The following is an 18,290-nucleotide window of genomic DNA, read 5'->3' on the forward strand; positions in this document are numbered from 1 at the left end:
CTGGGCTAATTTTTACCTCTTGGCTAAGGTTAATTTTCCAGGACTGAGGGTGTGGGCAGGTTTCTAATTCCTTGTATAAAACATATGGTTTGCCCTGCTGGCGTGGCTCAGTGGTTGAGCGTCAACCCATGAACCAGGAGGTCACGGTTCGATTCCCAGTCAGGGCACAGGCCCAGGTTGTGGGCTCGATCCCCAGTGTGGGGCGTGCAGGAGGCAGCCGGTCAGTGATTCTCTCATCACTGATGTTTTTTTTCTCTCTCTCTCTCTCTCTCTCTCCCTCCCTCTCACTTCCTTTCTGAAATCAATAAAAATATATTTTAAAAAACAACACCCCCCCCCCCGAAAAAAACCCCAAAACAACACATATGGCTTTTGTCTATGTGAGTATTCAGTGGAAAGGGAAGATTTATTTAGGCCTGTGTCCGTAGTGTGGGGGGGCCCATCAGCTGCCCACCAGACCCACTAAATCAATCCAGGGCTTTGAAAAGTGGCCACTACCTTCGGGGATAAAGGCAGATATCCACCCATAGAGCTTATACGTATTACTCCTCTTAACTGCTCCTCCTACACTGATGTTGGGGAAACCCAGCCCTTTGTGAAAGCAGGCTCAGAAGCCCTAGCCGGTTTGGCTCGGTGGATACAGCGTTGGCCTGCGGACCAAAGGGTCCCGGGTTTGATTCCGGTCAAGGGCACGTACCTCAGTTGCAGCCTCCTCCCTGGCCTGGGCCCTGGTCAGGGCTCATGTAGGAGGCAACCAATCGATGTGTTTCTCTCACATCGATTGTCTGTTTCTCCCTCTTCCTAAAAATCAGTGGAAATATATCCTCGGGCGAGGATGAACAACAACAAAAAAAAATAAAGTAAAAAATGAACAGGGTCAGACCCTCTGGACACAAAGGCATCCTCACTGCAGTGCGTGTTGGTTTTATGGTACCGATTCCCCTTAAGTCTGTAACAGTTTACGTCACAGTCACACCCAAACAAAACAGAACAAAACCAAACCAGCGACTCCCAGCATCAGTGTGATCATTTTATTAACAAAAGGAACCCATGGGGTTCAAACAAGAGTACAAAATACAATTTTCATTGTTTTTTTTTCCCTGTGGGTTAAATTGCTACATTTTTAATAATAAAAATAAAAAAGCGGTCATCGTCAACTTATCAAAAACACAACCCCCAGCCTATTGAGTTTCTTATTGGAAAAAAAAAATAAAGTTCTACCCACAGAAGATTTTTTTGTGTGCCAAAAGTTTCACATTTTCAACTGCAAAATGTTTGCATCAGAAAGAAAGTTCTAAGGCCATGGTTTCTTTGGAAACTAAACATGGAGCTATGCAAGCAAATACCACAGCTAGCTAACTTTTAACCTTCATTGCCAAGTATTCTCTGTTCCCGTGTAGAATGAACTACATTCATAAACTCTTGATATGGAAAGGAATGCCTTCTACCCACTGAAGGGCAGACATACTGATAGGAATGAAAAGGGCGAACCCCACTTCTGAGGTCTTCAGGGCTATGTCAGCTGTGCTTCCGTTTTCTGGGTTCGCTCATGATTCCTCCAACCACGCGGAGAAAGCAACCCCGGGGGGAGAGGCTAGTAAGTCCTGGCTTTTCGGTCTCGAGCCAAACACTCAGACCTTCTCGTCCTCCTCCCTGTTCTACTTCATTCTTCACTGTGTCTGGGTGTCGTGGAGACGGACCAAGTCTGGACAAGGCGCGTGAACTGATTTAGAATTCAACCCGTAGCGGAAGGGGATCTCTTTAAAAGTAAAACCGAAACAGTTTCGACCATGCTTAAACGCATATCCCTGTTCCACAGCGAACACCAAAACGAGCAGTCGGAAACCCAGGCAGGGACAGAGCGCTGGGACAATTTCAGGCCCACGCACGCGTGTCAGTGTAACCGTCTTGCATGACGGTTTTTAAACAGTGGCTCCCACAGAAAGACATGAGTGTGAGGCTTCCGTGACCACGGAGAAGAGAGGGGTGAAAAAAAACATACAAGTATCTAATGTCTGTAGAAAAATCCCTGATCAGGTGGCCGACTCATTTTTTAATTCAGAATTTAACCGGAGAGAATTTTTTTTTTTCTATTCCTCACCGAACACACTGATTGAAAGGTAAACGGTTCTGTTGAATGAAGCACCGGGGTTTCTAGATCAAACCTTAGGATTTGGGGGAGACCCAAGGCCTCGGCTGGTCCCAAATCTCCGTCGCAGGAACCCCACCTCCCGTCCCCTCCTGTCCAGACTCGCTCCCAGTCCACAGAACCGACAGACGGGAGGACAGAGCACGGGACCCTGAGACCAGGACTGCCAGGGCCCAGGGGAAGAGGGAAAACACTCCTCAGAATGTTAGCAGCGGCGCTAGCCTGCTGGTCTCACTGTCCTGAGGTTAAATGCTCATCAGATATTGCACCAAAACAATAAGCGAGATCACAGTTTCAAAAGAATCACTGAAAAATTGGACTAATGCGGTACAAGGCAGTGCCGGTCATCAGGAGCCACGAAGTCTTCCCGCCAGGAATGAAATCCATGCCTTTTAAAAAAACGGCATGTCTACCCTCTTTGACTTTGCGTTTATTTTGAAATGCCCTTTGGTATATCTGTTTATCCGGGAACTTCCCTCCACGCTAACTGTACGGGTTTTCCCCGGAGCGGTTTCAGATGCGGTGATGGGTGCGGTAAGACCCCACTGCCCCGTGTAGACCCTCCAAACACTTGTCAGACCGAGGTTTCAGACCAATCCGATCGCCCCTAGAGGTAGGTTAGGAAAAGGCCTTCTTTTCCTCTTTCTGGAGTAGTTATCAAGGCCTTCTAAGGATGCAACATCCCACCCCACCCCCCCTTTCTCTTTCTGACATGCTCCTATAAACTAGACGTGAGGGAAACCAAACACGTATCCTGTCCAGGTGCTTATTGAGGGGAAAAACCCCAGCCTTCCACAGACGGGTTTCCGGGTTGAAGTTCATCTTTCCCCTTGGAACTGACGGCCTCGGGAGGGACGCTTGCCGCGTTGCATCCTACTCCACCACCCACTTACAAACCCCGTCTCGAACCAGCCCCGGGGACAGTGAGCGCCGAATGACCTCCCAGGACCGTGACCCCAGGAAAGGTCTTTCCTGGACTTGAGTCCTAGGGGGTCGGGGAGGAATCAGGCAACCCCTGGCCCCCGGGGCCGGCACATCCCTGTGCTGCCAACTTCTCCCAAATCAAGTGCCCTCCCAGCGCGCCCACATCGCCCGGAAGCTCAGCGTCCCTTCGCTCTGAGCTCCCTGGGGAGGCACGCTGCCCGGTCACACACCTTCCAGGCCCCTTCACCTACTGGGTCCCCAGTGGGACTCCCGTGACACGCTGCTGCAGCTTCCCAAGGTCGCCCACTCTTCCACGGGGACACTCGGCCCTGCCATCAGCTCGGGCAACAGTCCCGTCGGGCCCTGGAAAGTTCACGTAGTTTTTAATTCCTTGGTGTGGACCTATTTATGTTCTTAAGCGGATCGTCCCTCCCTCAGTCCCGGAAAGGCGGGGAGAGCGAGCCAGCGCTCTCTGGTGCGGGTCACAGTGACTTCTGAGGCGCGTTCAGAGGATGAAGGAGACAGGCTGCGCCTCCCCGACGCGACTGGGATGAGGATCGACCTGCAAGAGAGAGAGCAGCCCGGTTACTACCTGACAGCGACGCCGGGACCTGTTTCTAAGGACGCGAGGGAGGCGACCACGAAGTCCCGGGAGGCGCTTTGATGCTCCGTGGTCCTCGGCCACGTCCCACGCGCTAACGGAGCACAGGGAAGTCCTCCATTGGAGAAGGTGGCCGGTGACACAATGATCATCTGTCGTCACCGTAAACGAACACAAGAACTTGTTTTAAATACGGATGCCCTACTACCTAGACCAGCGGTTCTCAGCCTGTGGGTCGCGACTCCTTTGGGGGTCAAACGACCCTTTCACACGGGTCACCTAAGACCATCGGAAAACACATATACAATTACATATTGTTTTTGTGATGAATCACTATGCTTCAATTATGTTCAATCTGTAACAATGAAAATACGTCCTGCATATCAGATATTTACATGACGATTCATAACAGTAGCAAAATGACAGTTATGAAGTAGCAACGAAAATGATTTCATGGTTGGGGGTCACCACAACATGAGGAACTGTATGAAAGGGTCGCGGCATTAGGAAGGTTGAGAACCACTGACCGAGGCGTTAGCCACAGGCCAAGGCTCCTGCACAGAGAGCACAGTGCAGGTCACAGGTCGAATGGACCTGCTTTCGCTCTGTTTACCTCGGAATAAAGGGGTGGGGGCTGAAGCCGGAAGTCCTGGATGCAGGCGAAGGCGGGGCAGCGGGCCTCCCCCTCCCAGCTGGGCGGCCGCGGGTAAGGAGCGCCGTGCCTGGAGACTTCTTCTTCTGACACCACGTCCGTGTAATCTGGGGGGGCTGAAGCAGAAGGGGGGACTGAGACACCCCTGCAAAACCCAACTCCACAAACCCCTCTGAACGCTAAGGAAGCAAGAAATATCTTTCAAGTTGATGATGAAGCAGTGGTGCCCTTCCCTCTGATCAGCAAGTTTTTACGCACATTGCACCGAAAAGCATTTAGGAGAGTCTGCTTTGATGAAACGACTAGCATTGATGATACTCTATTCTTTTGAGATGTGTATTATAGTCTAGGACAGTGGTCAGCAAACTCATTAGCCAACAGAGCCAAATATCAACAGGACAACGATTGAAATTTCTTTTGAGAGCCACATTTTTTAAACTTAAACTATATAGGTAGGTACACTGTTATTCACTTCATTAGGGTCCTCCTAAGGCTTAGGAAGAGCCACACTCAAGGGGCCAAAGAGCCGCATGTGGCTTGCGAGCTGCAGTTTGCCGACCACGGGTCTAGGTTAAAAAAAATCATTGAAATGTGGCTACAGCCTGGCTGGCGTGGCCCAGTCGTTGAGTGTCAACCTATGAACCAGGAGGTCATGGTTCGATTCCCCATCAAGACACATGCCTGGGTTGCAGGCTCGATCCCTCGTGTGGGGCGTGCAGGAGGCAGCCGATCAATGATTCTCATCATTGATGTTTCTCTCTCTCTCTCTCCCTCTCCCTTCCTCTCTCTGAAACCAATAAAAATATATTTAAAAACAAAAAAAGAACTGTGGCTACAGAAAATATATGACCCTGTACTTTTATGCTGACTCCCTTTCGTTGCTTTACTATTCTACGCCAGAATCAGGAAATGCAGACTTTATTCCCGGGCAAGCTGCACTCTCAGTGGCTTCTCCTGAAACTGTCTGATGGGTTTAGTAAGAGGAAGCGAAAGCGTAGCTCTGGCGGCAGCAGGAACTCCCATCTGAGGCCTCGCTCTGTTCCCCGTCCTGTGCTTAGGTACTTCGCGTGCTAAGCTTCATTCTGCGAGAACCCCAGGCCCTTTACCTTCGGGCTGTTCCGGCAGCGCCAGCGCCCACCAGCTCATGTCCACGCTGAACTGGCTGGCCATGCTGCAGTTCCTGCTGGCAAAGCCGTTGTAAGGGACTGTCCCGATCACCAGGGGCAGCTCCAGCATCAGTTTTTTAGCACCAGGGATGTGAATGTACACCTATTATGCCAAAAAGAAAAGAAGAAAAAGGAAATGAAAGAGACAGAAAGGCACCAACAACCCTAGCCTGTTTGGCTCAGTGGATAGAGCGTCGGCCTAGGGACTGAAGGGTCCTGAGTTCGATTCCGGTCCAGGGCACATGCCCGGGTTGCGGGTTCCATCCCCAGTAGGGGGCGTGCAGGAGGCAGCTGGTCAGTGTTTCTCATCATTGGTGTTTCTATCTCTCTCCCTCTTCCTTCCTCTTTGAAATCAATAAAAATATATTAAAAAAAAGAAAAGGCACCAACAAAGTTAAACCTTACAGAAACAGCTGATTCATTTATTTTTTCATAGAAACAAATGCCTTTGTCGCCTGCCACCGCCCCGACATACAATTGTCCATTGTCGAGACCCAGTAAACGGAAGGACAGACCAGACGGCAAGAGGAGTGCACCACACACTGCGAGCACTCAGGGACGGGGAGCCGTGGCCTTAACACACTTCCCTGCTAGTGAGCGTAGCTTACGTAATAACCATAGGAGAGGAAGTTCGTGTCCTTCATGCACCTTTCATGAATTCTTTCATATCATTTAATTAAATCCTGGAGGGCAGTGGTTCTCAACCTTCCTCATGCCGCGACCCTTTCATACAGCTCCTCATGTTGTGGTGACCCCCAACCATAAAATCATTTTCGTGGCTACTTCATACCTGTAATGTTGCTACTGTTATGAATCGTCATGTAAATATCTGATATGCAAGATGTATTTTCATTGTTACAAATTGAACATAATGAAAGCACAGTGATTCATCACAAAAACAATATGTGATTATCTATGTGTTTTCCAATGGTCTTAGGCGACCCCTGTGAAAGGGTCGTTCCACCCCCAAAGGGGTCGCGACCCACAGGTTGAGAACCGCTGCCGCAGGGGGATAGTTTTGCTCACAGGGCCCACAGTTTGGTGCAGTGCTGCCGCCCTGAAATGCCAGTTCCCCAGGTATCCCGTGTACACAGTCCCAGGACCACGGCGCCAGCACGGCTCCGTTCGGCACGCTGGCTGCTGGTTTTGCCGAGAGCTCTGCTTACCGCCAGGGTGTAGTCCACTCTGATGATGCAGCAGTCCAGGATGGACGGCGGGAGGGGCGGGATTTTCAGCATCTTCCCGTTCCACGTGTCGGTGCTCCCGGAAGCGATGTGGTTTCCTCGCACGTTGGCGACCATGTGCCGGACGGTCTTCGTTTTCCCGCTGGCCAAGTACGTCTGGGTTTGGAAAATAGCAGCTTTGGGGACGACCAGGCGGGAGGAACAGTTCTCTATTTCTGCATAGATTGGGATAGCTTCTCCTAGAATGGAAAAAAACAACACAAAACCTTCAGAGACTTTGCAGGAAGTTCTCCCCACAGTGGACTAGAGCTGTTACCAAGGAGAGCTGGAAGGTTTGCAACAAAACTGCAACAAGTTTTGAGAAGCCCTGATGGAAAACTTATTGTAAATCTGAGTCAGAGGAATGAAAATTCACTGCAAGTTGTGGTGGACGTTGTTTTATTATTGCACTCGAGGCCCGGTGCATGAATTCATGCACAGGTTGGGAGGGCTGATCAGGGGCGGGGCCAGCCAGGGGGGGCGGGGCTGTGGGTGGTTGGCCGGCCGTCTCCATCCACTGGTTGAACTACCGGTTGAACTCCCCATCAAGGGGACAATTTGCATATTAGCCTTTTATTATATAGGACTAGAGGCCCGATGCATGAAATTCATTCAAGAGTAAGCCTTCCTTCCCCCGGCTGCCAGCACTGGCTTCCCTCTAGCACCCGGGATCCAGGCTTCCCTTGAAGCCCTGACTTCGTCTGGAAGGTCCTCTGGTCTATTTAGCATATTACCCTTTTACTATTATAGATTATTCACTTTCTAATGTTGTGATACTAGGTTATCAGTTCTAAAGTGATATAAATGACTAGTATCTTTAAAAATTAAGATAAGACAGACAAGTTAATGATTGAATGCTATATTAAGTACAAAAGATCACTGACAAGCTCAGTGCCCCCCAATTAAATCTGCCCCCCCTCCCCTCCCCCCAAGAACTGAGCCTTGGCTTTTAAGGACTGGTCAGGCACGAACAAAACAATGCATGGTGGGCAAGTTTTACATGCACATGTACGCCCACCATCCTACCTACCATCCCCCCTTCATTTCCGATAAGCTGGGACCCCGGGTGGGGACCAGATCCCTGGAGTGGAATGGGGCCCTTCACATGGGAGTTCTGATATCAGTGGACTGTTGAGCTGGCCAGTGTTCTACATTCCAGCCCCGAGTGTTGGTATTCCCAGCGTGGAATCAGAATGCCTAGCAGCGCTTTCGTACAAGAGCTCTCCTCTGAGCAACACTGCTGTGGACATTCTTTACACGAAAACAAGACGCCAGTATTTACCCAGTTTCCCAGGCGTAAGAGTAACGGGACTGAGAATACCTGGTGTTTTATTGGCATCTACTTGTCCACTCAAAAATATTTAGATATCAGTTATTTACTTTAAAAAATATATATTTTTATTGACTTCAGAGAAGAAGGGAGAGGGAGAAAGAGAGATGGAAACATCAATGAGATAGAAACATCAATGATGAGAGAGAATCATGGACCTGCTGCCTCCTGCATGCCCCACACTGGGGATCGAGCCCGCAACCCGGGCATGTGACCTTGACCGGGAATTGAACCGTGACCTCATGGTTCATAGGTCGACACTCAATCACTGAGCCATGCTGGCCGGGCTACATATCAATTATTTACATTAAAAACAGCAACATTTATTATTCATGTTTTAAAATAGTATATACTTCAGAAATGACAAAACACACTATTTAAAATCACTTAAATTAGCGAATAAAATGAATGCATTTGCCATTTGAACTTTCAAAACATCGTGCTTACCGTTACAATATCCCTTCCTTTCGATTTTGGCACTCAGCGAGACGGGACCCGACGTGAAAAACCAGCAGCCAACCATTTTCTCTTGAGTTTTAAATACGGGGCTCTTGGAAATTTCAAATAATAAAACAGCTTTAATTACACCAGTCCAGGAAATTCACAAAACTTAGAAAATGATGTTATTCTTCCTGACGGAGTTGTAAAGGAATGTCTTCAAAAGACAGATCAACCTTTCTGATCTCCTGTGACATTTTAGGTAGAATACTTACTGAAACAGGAAGCACTGAAAATCATTCCCTTTTTAGGAAAACTCAGGTGAATGTTTAGATTCACGTTAGGGTGGGACCATCGGAGTCATTACGTTTCTGGGAAATGATATACCATCCCTTACAAAAGCAACCAGCACCTCTAGTCACCCCTGTTCACATGTTGAGAACTACTATTTTATTTTAAGACTTTATATGGAGATCAGGTCAAAGGAGAATGGCAGAAAAATCAATAATCACCATGTTCTATGTGTTTTGGCATGTACACTGTGGGGTAAGCCAACTGCCCTTTTTTCCTCCCCACTTCCTTCAAAATGCGTTGTTAGGCAGATATTTCCAGTGTTTTTAACTTAGAATGGCTTGTGGTTTTGGTGTAATGGCAGGAAAACATACCCAGGGTTAAGGATCCAAATGGTTATGAACGCACCACCACACTTTCCATCCCACTAGCGGCAAAGGAAATGATACGAGACCCAAAAGTCTCGGGTTACAAGATGCACTGATCACAAGTTCATTGTAAAGCCCCAAGTTACAATGCTTTCCTTCTTTGTTTATAGAAAGAATAGTAGCCCTAGCCGGCTTGGCTCAGTGGAGCGTTGGCCTGTGGACTGAAGGGTCCCAGGTTCGATTCCGGCCCAGGGCACATGCCTGGGTTGAGGGCTCGATCCCCAGTAGGGGGTGTGCAGGAGGTAGCCGATCCATGATTCTCTCTCATCACTGATGTTTCTATCTCTCTCTCCCTCTCCCTTCCTCTCTGAAACCAATAAAAATATATTTTTTAAAAAGAAAGAATATAAAGGATAATAGTATCTGGGGTTTTTTTTGAGGCAAAAAAGAAAAGCTCTTTAAATCATTTGCCACAATGGCCCCATAAATAGTTTATCTCCCAATTCGAATTAGTTTTTAAAAATACAAGACATGTAGCATTGTCAGTTTTCAAAGGTGTTAAGCCGGGGGTAAGCCATAGCTATAAACCGGATCGCTGGGTGCCGGTTAGTTTATGATTTGGGTCTCAAATGTGCAAACAGGGCACATCTGTTAATATTTTCACAATCTAAAGGTGAACATTAGAGTAAATTCTATTCCATTTTCATGCGAAAATAGAGTTAAACAACTCCTCTAACTCCTGGCTTTTCCCCTTATCTTTAAAAGCATTAGCTAAAAAAAAGAAACCTCCCATATTAAAATAACATCTTTGTGCCCAGTGTCATGATGAAAAGTTTAAATTACCCCAGTATGTTTTATGAAGTAAAAAAAAAAAAGAAAAGAAAAATCATTCATATTGAAATGAAGAACCATTAGGTCCCAGCAGCTATCATGAAAGCACAAGGTATAATTTTATATGATTTTGATAATGTGGGTTTAGATAAAAGAATCTCGCTCATTAGCCCCCGTCGCGGCCATTCCGTTGTTACTTATGGCCCAATCTTTCTCCTCGGGCTGCAGTATTCCGGGTGGTTATTAGAAGTTCAATGCTGTCATGCGGCCAGATCTGTCAGGAGGAGATGATGAGTGAAAGGATCCCCACACAGCTGCATGCGCGGACTTCGTGTTAGAAAATGACACGCGAGATGGCCGGGTGCATAGCATAATGGCCCGGGCCCCAATCACAGGCTGTGCATGATTAATACTCTTGAGTAATTGCTGCTCCCCAACCTGCTATTACGGGAGGGTGGAGAACCCCCCAGCCCCGTGCGTGTGGCGGCTCTGGTGGAAGTGACGGCTCTCCGGGTCCGCGTTATTGTTATTAATAAGCTTTATCCGTGCGTCCCCGGCCTGCGTCACCGGTTGGCAGAAGCGGCCCATAGTGTTCACACACGCGATTTGTCATTTGCTCAACCTCGGAGCACAGGTGTAGGATGAATGCCTATGGGCACAGTGGTCGGCAAACTCATTAGTCAACAGAGCCAAGTATCAACAGTACAACTTTTGAAATTTCTTCTGAGAGCCAGATTTTTTAAACTTAAACTATACAGATAGGTACACTGTTATTAACTTCATTAGGGCACTCCTAAGGCAGTGATGGCGAACCTTTGAGCCCGGCATGTCAGCATTTTGAAAAACCCTAACTTAACTCTGGTGCCGTGTCACATAGAAATTTTTTGATCTTTGCAACCATAGTAAAACAAAGACTTATATTTTTGATATTTATTTTATATATTTAAATGCCATTTAACAAAGAAAAATCAACCAAAAAAATGAGGTCGTGTGTCACCTCTGACACGCGTGTCATAGGTTCACCATCACTGTCCTAAGGCTTAGGAAGAGCCACTCTCAAGGGGCCCAAGAGCCGCATGTGGCTCGCGAGCCGCAGTTTGCCGACCACGGGGTTACGAGATCGTATCGGGAAAGGGACAGGGCAGATGAGCCCTAAACTGGTTAGGCGGGGATTCCACCACAGAGAGGAAGGAGGAAGAGGGGGCAGGGGCGGGAAGGAAGGAGGAAGGACTTACAAGTAATGCCGGCGTGTTGACATCGATGTGACTGATCACCTGGAGTTCCCGCCTGACACTCTGCTCGGGGAGCCTGGGCCTCTCCAAGACCGCCCTCACGCAGTACTGAATGCTTCCGTACTTCCCGCTGAAGGACGTGACTAAGAGCCTGAGCCAGCCAAAGGGATGACTGTCTAAGCTTATTGCTCAGGTAACACCACCAGAGCGGGCTGGAGAGGTTAATGGGGGGGGGGGGGCGGGAGGACCTATGTAATACTTGCAACAATAAAGATTAAAAACACACACACACACACACACACACACACACACACACACACACACACGCATGCGCCAGGCAAAGCTCTTAGCATGTTGGTGTGGTTAAAAGAAAAATGAGTGAGAGCAGGGGTGGCCCAGGTGCGCCCGGCGTGCCCGTGAACCTGAGCCGGGGCGGGTCTGTTTGGGGCTCTTCAGGATAAGCCAGCACACCCGAGAGCCGGAAGGGCCTGTACCCTCACGTGGGGATGGACGTGGGGCAGGGAAGAAAATTTAAACAAGTTGCCGCTGTCGCACTTACTCGGACGGAAGTTGAAAGCTAAATGGGAATTCGTGTTTTCCGGGCTGCAGCAGGAGGGTGCCTTCACCTAAGAAGGAGAACACATTGGATTCTGACGAAGGTTAGGACTCGGTCAAGAAGTGTCACCACCTACATCAGAAGTTTTTTTAAAAAGGCGGTTTCCCTGGCTGTAATAGCTGGTGTACGCCAGAGAGTTCACTGAACAGAGATTTCGAGAATTAAAATTTGGGTCAGTTTGTACCAAGTTTCACCACGTATATAGCTTCTGTCTTCAAATAGACAAGTACACAAGTACCAAGCAGAAAGTGAGAGCCCAGCGCTCCCATATGCATAAACGTGTGCACACACACGTACGTGTATACACATAAACATTTGTAAACACACATATATGTACATACATAAATGTGTACACACTTATGTGTATACACGTAAACATTTGTATACATGCATATGCATACACATAAACATGTACACACGTGTATGTACATAAACATTTGTATATACATATATGTATATACATAAACATGTACACACTTATGTGTATATACATAAACATTTGTATACACACATGTATACCCATGAACATGTGCACACACTTATGTGTATGTACATAAATATTTGTATGCACGTTTATACATAAATGTGTACACACACTTATGTGTATACACATAAACATGTGTATACACACATATAGCCACATAAACACGTGTACACATACATGTATATACATAAACATTTGCATACACACACGTTTATACATAAACACGTGTACACACACTTATATGTATATACATAAACATTTGTATGGATACCACCCACTCTTATCCTAGCACGGGTATACTAACATCAGTACACTATTATGCTAACATCAGATACCAATATTAAATTTGACTGAAAACGAACTAATCAAAAAATACATCCATCTATTTGGGGTATATCACAAAAGTCAGGCTCTGTACTCCTTGGGCAGAGGTGGAAAAAGGTGAAAAATTAACTTGGACTGTTATGCATATTGAGTATAATACTACACAGCCAACAGGACCGGTTATTAAGCGAGAACCCTGTATCGATTATAATCCAGGTCTGCCGATGAGTGGGTGTTTGGGGGTTAGCTTGGGATACAGACAGGGGCTTTGCCATGCACGGCCATGACCCTTGCTCCTGCCCGGGGTCAGCCAGCTCCATTTGATTTCACACCGAGGCTTAGCCCTGTTGTGGGAAGGCCGAGCTGCAAGGTGTGGACGGACCGCGCAAGGCCACAGGCCCCGCGGGCGCTTGGATGAATGCGCAGACAGCACCTGTGTTCAGGTCCAAGGCCAGCTCCACGCTGGCAGTGCTGGTCGGGGGCCCTCCAGAGAACCTTGTAAACGTTCCCTTCTTCCCACGCTCACAGGTTCAAGTTTACAGTGGAATTCCCTCCGGGGTGGGGTGACTACGACGAAGAAAGGGCCGCAGAGACAGAACGCTGTCTCTGAGCTTTGCCGGCCACTTGATAGGACCGCGTCCGTTCACGTAGAGCAGTTAGAAGGCAGAAATCAGCAGTGAGACGGCAAAGTTTTCCCCTGGAGTCCTCAGACCTTAAACAGCTCGGTTAACATTTCAACCTTGCACTTTTAGAAAACAGGAACACTGTCTTGGCCCATTGTCTCCTGAATCTGCCCCCAATTTTCAATGTGTGATACACTGGTATTGGGGGAAGCGAACAAAATGTTTGCCATGTAAGGTCATTCAACTAAACACACAGGAGGGGGACTTGGAGGCTAAAGGAACAGGTCACGGGGATGTGAGCCATGGTGACAGTGAGAGACGGAGCAATGTGCCCAGCTGTGCCCGTGACCCTGAGCAACGAAGCCACCCCACTCACTGCGCAGCCAGCAAGGGAAGGCTCAGGGCAGGCCCCGTGCTCCTGCGAGCTGGGCTAGAGTTCTGATTTGTAACCACTAGGTTACTGAATATGACAACTTTAATATATATGTGTGTGTGTGTGTGTGTGTGTATATATATATATATATATATATATATATATATATATATATTGATTTCAAAGAGGAAGGGAGAGGAAGAGAGAGAGAAACATCAATGATGAGAGAGAATCATGGATCAGTTGCCTCCTGCACAACCCCTACTGGGGATCGAGCCTGCAGCCAGGCATGTGCCCTTGACCAGAATTGAACTCGGGACCCTTCAGTCCGCAGGCCGATGCTCTATCCACTGAGCCAAACCAGCCAGGGCTGAATATGACAACTTAAAGTACTATAAAATGTTTAAAATGGTGGGTTTCATTTGAGGTCAAAAGTGATAGTGCTCAGATGTCAGGCAGTTGGCTATAAGGATGAGTAACTAGAATCCTCAAACAGGGCCCTGGGAGGAAGGGAAGCTGTGACACCTGTACCCAAGCAGTGACCACGGAGTGCTGGAGCCTGAGGGGCCAGGACGGGCACCCTGGGGACCACACCCATCGCATGTTGGGGTTGGCATGGAGATGAGTGGGAGGGGGCTCAGATGAAGGGAACAGCAGGAAGCAGGGCATGGTAGATGTGTGGGGGACAGTGGTCCAGGGTTTCAAAAGAGGGTAGGATGGAGCTGAAGTTCCCTCTTCAAGACAAAACTAACCAACGTAGGAATTGTCAGTGGTTAGAACTTCGGCCTGCAGACTGAAAGGTCCTGGGTTCGATTCCCGTCAAGGGCACGTGCCCGGGTTGCGGGCTCGGTCCCCAGTAGGGGCGTGCAGGAGGCAGCAGGTCAATGATGATTCTCTCTCATCATTGATGTTTCTCTCTCCCTCTCGGAAACTGATAAAATATATATATATATATATATATATATATATATATATATATAGAGAGAGAGAGAGAGAGAGAGAGAGAGAGAGAGAACCTTTAAAAGAGACGTATAATCACCTCAAAACATAAACAGGAAAAACAATTGAGGAAGTTGATAAATGTGTGGGTGACAGTAGTTGGACTCCAGTATTTGTTTTCATTCTCTTTCTCTTTCTCTTTCTCATTTATCTGTTTAGAATTTAAAACGTTCCCAGGCTGACTCGCGCGTCCTTTCCCGTACGTCATGGGGAGGTGTTCCATTTGCTAATGGTCTCACAGCCAGAGCCCGTAACTCAGGCACTGCTGAGCTGTGGAGCCAGAAGCCCTTTACAGAGTTAGAGGGGGGCTCAGGACGGATGAGGGGTGCACACAAGGTCACCCTGCCGGTGGGTGACCAAGAACTGAAACCAACTCTCTGGCCCGTCTTGTCTCTCTACCACAATTTCGCAATCAAATTCTGAAGAAAATCAGTCACAGTGCAAACAAGTATTTGGGTCAGATGAGCAATGTCCAAGAATGAGCTGAGGAGGTTTTCAGAAAATAGATCCCACAGCCACCCTTCCCCAAACTCTCAATATTTCTGAAAATGTGTGCGGGTGATTGCCATCCATTCTGTGTTGGAATTCAGTGACCCTGAGTGTCTGTGACCATGTAACGTTGCCGACTTCTTCCGAGTTTTTTCTAGATACGGGAGCGATCTCTCTTTATTTCTGTATGAAAGCCACTAAAGCTATGTTTGTTTGTTTTTTAAGGTAGAACATATTTTTGCCAGTGTTTGTTATGATGCATTCTGAAAACCAGCGATCAGGTTGTTTAGATTTGGACATTCCATTCCATCGGAGTGAAAACACAAAATTTGACTCGTGAATCATAATGTTATTGGTTAGCCCAGATTTTAGCAAAGTATTTTTTTTGTTAGTTTTTTTTTTTTTTTTGCTAGGTAGGTCTAACTGCTGTTAATCTTACATCTATTGACTCAGTCATCATGGGACTAGAGACAGAGTTCAAAGTCCTGGACAAAAAAAACTTACTTCTCTCTCCACGGCCCTGTCAGCCATCCTGAGAATCTGTGGTCTCTTACCTTTGGGGGAGGCAGGTGGAAGCGGATTGCCCCCCGGAAACCATATTCATGATGAAAGGGCACAAAGGCAGGTAACAGCTGTCACCTAGCACACTGTTCTTGGTCATCCAAAGGACAGCTTCGGCCCTAGCCCATTTGGCTCAGTGGATAGAGCATCGGCCTGCTGACTGAAGGGTCCCGGGTTCGATTCCGGTCAAGGGCACAGGCCTGGGTTGCGGGCTCGATCCCCAGTAGGGGGCGTGCAGGAGGCAGCCGGTCCATGACTCTCTCTCATCATTGATGTTTCTGTCTCTCTCTCCCTCTCCCTTCCTCTCTGAAATTAATAAAAATAAATTTTAAAACAAACAAAAACATAAAACAGAAGAGAGCTTTGGTTCCAAATATGTTTTTCCTTACTACAATTTTGGGGACCACTCCATCCTCACACACCTTGAGGATTCACCTGTGGGCAGTCTACTTTTCCACAGTAGGACAAGGCAAAACTGCACATTCTATTGATTTTGTATAAGACATAGCAAGGGTCAAGCAAAGATACAATGCATCTTACTCTTGGGGAGGGAGAGAGGAGGACTTGTACCATTATTTAATAGCTAAAAGCTGAAGTTGATGAGGCAGAAAAAAAAAAGTAAGATAGCTTCTACCAACTAAAAGAAGACTAAGACGCAATGTTCCTAGTCATTTCATGATTGAAGGAAACCAGTGTTTGCACGTAATGCTAATGGCACATCCATCTAGTTACTAGATGGTTCTCAACCTTCCTAGTGCCGCGACCCTTTCATACAGTTCCTCATGTTGTGGTGACCCCCAATTTCATTGTTACAAATGGAACATAATGAAAACATAGTCACTAATCACAAAAACAATATGTAATTATATATGTGTTTTCCAATGGTCTTAGGCGACCCCTGTGAAAGGGTCGTTCAACCCCCAAAGGGGTCGTGACCCACAGGTTGAGAACCGCTGATCTAGTGGGTTCCCACATGGAGACTCCTGGAAAAGCCTAGACTATTAAGCTGGACTTTCACAAGAGTGGAAAAGAAGGGTGATCTTTCCTCCAGCTAATTTTTTAAAAATATACTTTTATTGACTTCAGAGAGGAAGGGAGAGGGGAGAGAGAGAGAGAGAGAGACATCAATGATGAGAGAGAATCATGGATCGGCTGCCTCCTGCAGGCCCCCTACTGAGGATCAAGCCTGCAACCAGGCATGCGCCCTTGACCGGAATCGAACCCAGGACCCTTCAGTCTGCAGGCCGACGCTCTATCCACTGAGCCACAGCAGCTAGGACCCTCCTGAGAATCTTACCATGTCCAGATCCTACTGTCTCTAAAGGAGTGGCATGAAAAAGGAAACAAATGAAGCAAAAATAATAAAGAAAGAATGAAAGGCAGAGGCAGAACTCTCCAGAGAGGGACACCAAGGATGAAGGCCCAGAAACACTTTTCTTTGAACTACCACCACCCCGCCAGACAGGTTTGGCCAATTCACCACGAACCAGCATCCAGATTCGGGGCTAGAAGAAGGGGAGACCCATAAAACACGGGGTGCCACAGGGCATGGCGCCGCACAGCCTCTGGTGGCACCCTCCCTCCCTCAGGCCTGCAGGGGACACAAGACCTGCAGTCCCAGATGCTGGGTTCCTGACCGCGCATCCCAGGTTTCCATGACAACCGGCTCACGCCCAGAGCGGTCCTAGAAGGTCTGGGTTGCCAGGTGGAGGGATGCACCCCCCCGCGCGCGGGATCTCCCCGGTGCTGTGAGGTTGGGGGGTGCGGGCATTGTTACCTGCGCGTGACCCGCGACGGGGCCCCCACCCCCCCCGGAGCACACCGCCGCCCACCTGGCAGGTGGGCATCTCCCAGCGCGCCCCCTCCTCCCAAGGGTCCCTGCTGGCACCCGGACCTCGGAACTGTGTCCCCGCGCTCACCAGCCGGGGCCTCGCGCAGGTTCAGCCGCACGTTCAGGTATTCCACCTCCGAGGCGGAGGCCGGGGCTGCGGAGCCGGCGCTCGGGCCCCAGGCGGCAGTGGCGCGGCCGAGGGCCTCCAGGCGCAGCGCGCTCAGGGCCACGGGCTCGGCCGCCTCCAGCAGCACGTGCCCCGCCACCGTCTCGCCGCTCGCATAGCAGCCCTTGTGCTCGTCCTGGAACACCAGACCCAGGCTCTTGACGCGACCCTCGGAGCCCAGGGCCGCTGCCGACCCCGCTTCACCGCCCATCCCGCCGAACAGATCGGCAGCGCCCGGGATCCGGGGTCGGGAGCAGAGCGGCGCCGCTGTCACGGGCGCCAGCCGCACAGGGAGGGCCGCAGCGGCCGCGGTGCGATGCCCCGTGGAGGACCTGGCGCGCCGCGGGGCCTGTCGCTTTAACAAACCCCGCTGGGACTGGAGACCGGGCCGGGACAGCCCGCCCCCGGCGCGCACCCATAGGCCGTCGGCGAACCCCGCCTGGTGCCGATTGGTTGGAAGTGGCTACTGAGTCATTTCATTGGCGCCCCACGCGGTTAGCTGGCGCAGGTAGGCTGTGCGTGATCGGCCCGTAGTGACCTATCGGGATACGCAGCTGTGCACGTGCACAGGCCGCTTATTGGCTGGGGCGAGGCACAGCCCAGGGGCACTGACCAATAG

The 18,290-nt window shown here is 48.9% G+C and overlaps 1 protein-coding gene across 3 annotated transcripts; it reads right to left on the minus strand.

Moving 5' to 3' along the window:
* Nucleotides 1-1,016: 1,016 nt before the first annotated feature.
* Nucleotides 1,017-18,039, minus strand: ARRDC4 (arrestin domain containing 4). Of its 3 annotated transcripts, XM_059678305.1 has the most exons (8): nucleotides 17,594-18,038; nucleotides 11,765-11,831; nucleotides 11,209-11,356; nucleotides 8,493-8,595; nucleotides 6,659-6,915; nucleotides 5,433-5,595; nucleotides 4,288-4,442; nucleotides 1,017-3,635 (listed from the first exon to the last, which is right to left on the minus strand). In XM_059678305.1, exons 1-8 carry the CDS (start codon nucleotides 17,880-17,882, stop codon nucleotides 3,579-3,581), a joined length of 1,239 nt encoding a protein of 412 aa, XP_059534288.1. In that variant the 5' UTR covers nucleotides 17,883-18,038; the 3' UTR covers nucleotides 1,017-3,578. The 3 variants fall into 3 exon arrangements, with proteins under 3 accessions (XP_059534288.1, XP_059534289.1, XP_059534290.1); XM_059678306.1 differs by lacking the exon at nucleotides 4,288-4,442 and having other exon boundaries at nucleotides 17,594-18,039; XM_059678307.1 differs by lacking the exons at nucleotides 8,493-8,595; nucleotides 11,209-11,356; nucleotides 11,765-11,831.
* Between the last annotated feature and the right edge of the window lie 251 nt (nucleotides 18,040-18,290).

Source organism: Myotis daubentonii, chromosome 21, assembly GCF_963259705.1.
Source record: "Myotis daubentonii chromosome 21, mMyoDau2.1, whole genome shotgun sequence".
Taxonomy (NCBI): Eukaryota; Metazoa; Chordata; class Mammalia; order Chiroptera; family Vespertilionidae; genus Myotis; species Myotis daubentonii.

Bases quoted from the DNA above. Each gene is read 5' to 3' on its own strand.
- ARRDC4 (XM_059678305.1), bottom strand. From the start codon at position 17,882: ATGGGCGGTGAAGCGGGGTCGGCAGCGGCCCTGGGCTCCGAGGGTCGC. The intron at 8,596-11,208 runs GTAAGTCCTTCC...GAAATTTCCAAG, and splicing joins TCAACACGCCGGCATTACTT to AGCCCCGTATTTAAAACTCA. The intron at 6,916-8,492 runs GTAAGCACGATG...TTTCCATTCTAG, and splicing joins AAGGAAGGGATATTGTAACG to GAGAAGCTATCCCAATCTAT.